This window comes from Apium graveolens, unplaced genomic scaffold (genome assembly GCF_009905375.1).
Source record: "Apium graveolens cultivar Ventura unplaced genomic scaffold, ASM990537v1 ctg4253, whole genome shotgun sequence".
In the NCBI taxonomy this organism is placed as follows: Eukaryota; Viridiplantae; Streptophyta; class Magnoliopsida; order Apiales; family Apiaceae; genus Apium; species Apium graveolens.
Window position 1 is genome coordinate 11,444 of NW_027418457.1, and position 2,888 is coordinate 14,331.

The 2,888-nt window shown below is 30.3% G+C and overlaps 1 protein-coding gene across 1 annotated transcript; it reads right to left on the bottom strand.

Moving 5' to 3' along the window:
• Window positions 1-1,356: 1,356 nt before the first annotated feature.
• LOC141701633 (uncharacterized) lies at window positions 1,357-2,597 on the bottom strand. The gene is made up of 6 exons (XM_074505265.1): window positions 2,428-2,597; window positions 2,168-2,272; window positions 2,005-2,080; window positions 1,814-1,918; window positions 1,646-1,733; window positions 1,357-1,535 (listed from the first exon to the last, which is right to left on the bottom strand). Exons 1-5 carry the CDS (start codon window positions 2,550-2,552, stop codon window positions 1,650-1,652), a joined length of 495 nt encoding a protein of 164 aa, XP_074361366.1. The 5' UTR covers window positions 2,553-2,597; the 3' UTR covers window positions 1,357-1,535; window positions 1,646-1,649.
• Window positions 2,598-2,888: the final 291 nt, after the last annotated feature.

Below are 2,888 nucleotides of genomic sequence, written 5' to 3' on the forward strand. Positions count from 1 at the left end.
TTGTAAAAATTTTAAAAGCAAAAGATTATTTTCTTTTTTTAATATTTTAGTATCTCCCAACTTAAATATATAATCATTCAACATATATCACTAAGGTACCTGCTTCAGAGGTTGAGGAGTTAGCTTAAGGGTTTTAAGATTTAGATTTAAGGTAACAGGTTTTAAAGAGATTCATATATCCTCCGCCCATGGCTCTCATGATGAACACTGAACCAAATGCCTATATTCCCGGCCATCCTAATGCTCAACGGAATGCCTATATTCCCCGCCATCCTCCTTATGAACAGGTTTTTATATATATTTCTTAAGTGATATATGAGTATTAATATATATGGATCTAACTTTTATTTTTTTCAAATGTAGATGATTAATGATGCAATATCCTCCATGGGAAGCATTCAAAGATGGAGTTGTATTGCAATAGCCAAGAACATTGAAAATAATTATAATGGTCTTCCTAAAAATTTATAAAGAGATTATTTGGTCAATTGAAAGGACTAGTTTCTTGTGGAAAAGTGGTTAGAGTGAAGAACTCATTTAAGCTTCCTCTTAGGTGATGAGGATGATGAGAAAAAATAAATAAGCTTGTATTTTTATTTCACAAATAATTATTAGTAAAAGGTTAGCAATATTTGTTCTCTTTTGTGCTTATGTTCTCAAACTCTTGATATATTAATCTATGTAAAATTTCTTTATAATTTTTAGAATTGTACTTTGTTAATAATACAAATGATGGCTAAGGTGAAATTTGAACCTTCATGAGCATTTTGAACAAAAATTATTTTCAACTCATAAACCCAAATATTTAGATCTTAACTAAAAGTGAATAACAAATGGAGAACATCTAAACTTATTTCACTAGTACAAAATTGGCCTTTTACGTCGGTTAAATATGTGTTATACGTCGGCAAAAGGGCGACGTATAGAGGGGGGACGTATATAGTCATAAGATTTTACAGCGGTTAAAAATGCGACGTAAATATCTAATATACGTCTCTTTTCAAACCGACGTAAAAGATGAAAACCCCGACGTATAATGTTCTCTATCGCCGACGTATAAAAGTCTATTGACTGATGTATAAATTTTTTGTAGTCGATGTATAAACTTTAAAACCGACGTATATTGTTCACTTATTTATGTCGCTTTTTTAACTAACCGGCGTATATGTCTGAATTTTATACATCGCCTGCCTTTTTGAGCCGACGTATTTTGCTAGAAAATTGATAATATACCTGCCCTATATTGAACAAATATTAATTTAATGTAAATAAAACTTACACTCCAATATTCTTAAATAAATGATTTAAAATATTAAAATAACTGTTGTTCCATTACTTGAAAATCATCTACAATAATATTTAAAAATTCTTGATGTGCATGACAATTAATTGTACCATACATTTCAAAATGTTTCATGTACACATGATAACCATCATTAATCGATGCCAAAAGAAATCAGTATCCATCTAACAATTGATGTAGACTAACACATGATCACACTCCCGATTAGCAGTAGCTAGTCCCAACCGTAGCACTACAGCAAAAATTTGTGAGAACAAATAAGTATATATGTGATGTATATATACTGAGTAAAAAATTATGGAATTTTTTTTTTTCGAACTTATTAAAGCCAGAATAATGTACCTAATCACATATATTCACGAATAAAAAAATCTGCCCAAATATCTCGAATTTCTCCAATTTGCTCGTTTGTGTATCCTTTTCCAAGAACCTGTCAAGAAAATGAAATGCTAACATGTACACAATTTATTTGTTTACTATCTATAAAAATATTTGTTCCATGTTATGTACCTCCTTCCACTTAGTTTTAGGGTCTTTACGAGATAACATGATTATCTCATTCATGTATTTCATCACAAAATAACCACACTCAGTACCTCCTTTTTGTTGAGGGCACTACAAAATAAAGTTGAAACATTTAAAAATCTAGAAAAAAATTTAGAAAAAGACTTGTAAGACCAAAACAAATAGTGTAGGAATACCTGAACTTCATCGTACCAGACCAGGTTATTTTGATTATTCTTCTTACAACCATATTTAGTAGCAACTTTATATGCCCTGTTATATATAAGAATAAAAAATTCGATACATAAAAAATTTTGAACTACTTTAACTACAAACTATAGTAAATTTTTCATAACTTACGTTTCCCAAGGAGTCTTCACGTGTATTTGTCGTTTTTGCTTTAGCGGATCAAACAAGTATACAACACTTTCTTCAACACAATACATAAGCAACATCCAATGCTTACTGTAATTTAATAATTGTGTTAAAACTTAAAACATCCCTAAATCAGAATAATCTTTAGTCTAGTAATTAACCTCATACTTGGATAAAATTATGTATGAGATAGTCACAAATGGTGAGCAAAATATAGGGATAGTCTCAAATGCTTATCTTCTTACCTTTGAATGTATGGTGCTAGGATAAAACGTTTCTCCTTAGCATCTTTCATAACCTCACATATGTATCTAGATGTAGCATCTTGATGCTTAGATTCACGCGCCAATGCTAATACAGATGGACACATGAATGCAAATGAATTATCTTTGAAATCCGTGCACAACTTGTGAGTGTACCTTGTATGTCAAAAATGTTGCATAGTACCTTGCTAAGAGCACAAAGCAACAATCCCTTTTCCTTTTGATTTAAGAAATACAAGTTATATATTTTATCTGTAATAAATTACTATGTTACTCATATATAAATAAATGTAATGTACTACCTAATTTATATATTAGGCGTTTGAGCAAATAGGATAGACAGCCTCCTGCAACTATTTGAATGATCACCAAATGTTATTTGTACTATGTCTTCTAACCCATTTATTTTTAAACAAATCTAGTCAACCATACATGTGAATGGG

What these genes read in the sequence shown, in the direction of transcription:
- LOC141701633 (XM_074505265.1), bottom strand. Translation starts at nt 2,552, where the DNA reads ATGTGTCCATCTGTATTAGCATTGGCGCGTGAATCTAAGCATCAAGAT. An exon ending in CTAGCACCATACATTCAAAG is followed by an intron (nt 2,273 to 2,427) that starts GTAAGAAGATAA and finishes ATTAAATTACAG; the next exon opens with TAAGCATTGGATGTTGCTTA. An exon ending in TCTGGTACGATGAAGTTCAG is followed by an intron (nt 1,919 to 2,004) that starts GTATTCCTACAC and finishes TTTATTTTGTAG; the next exon opens with TGCCCTCAACAAAAAGGAGG.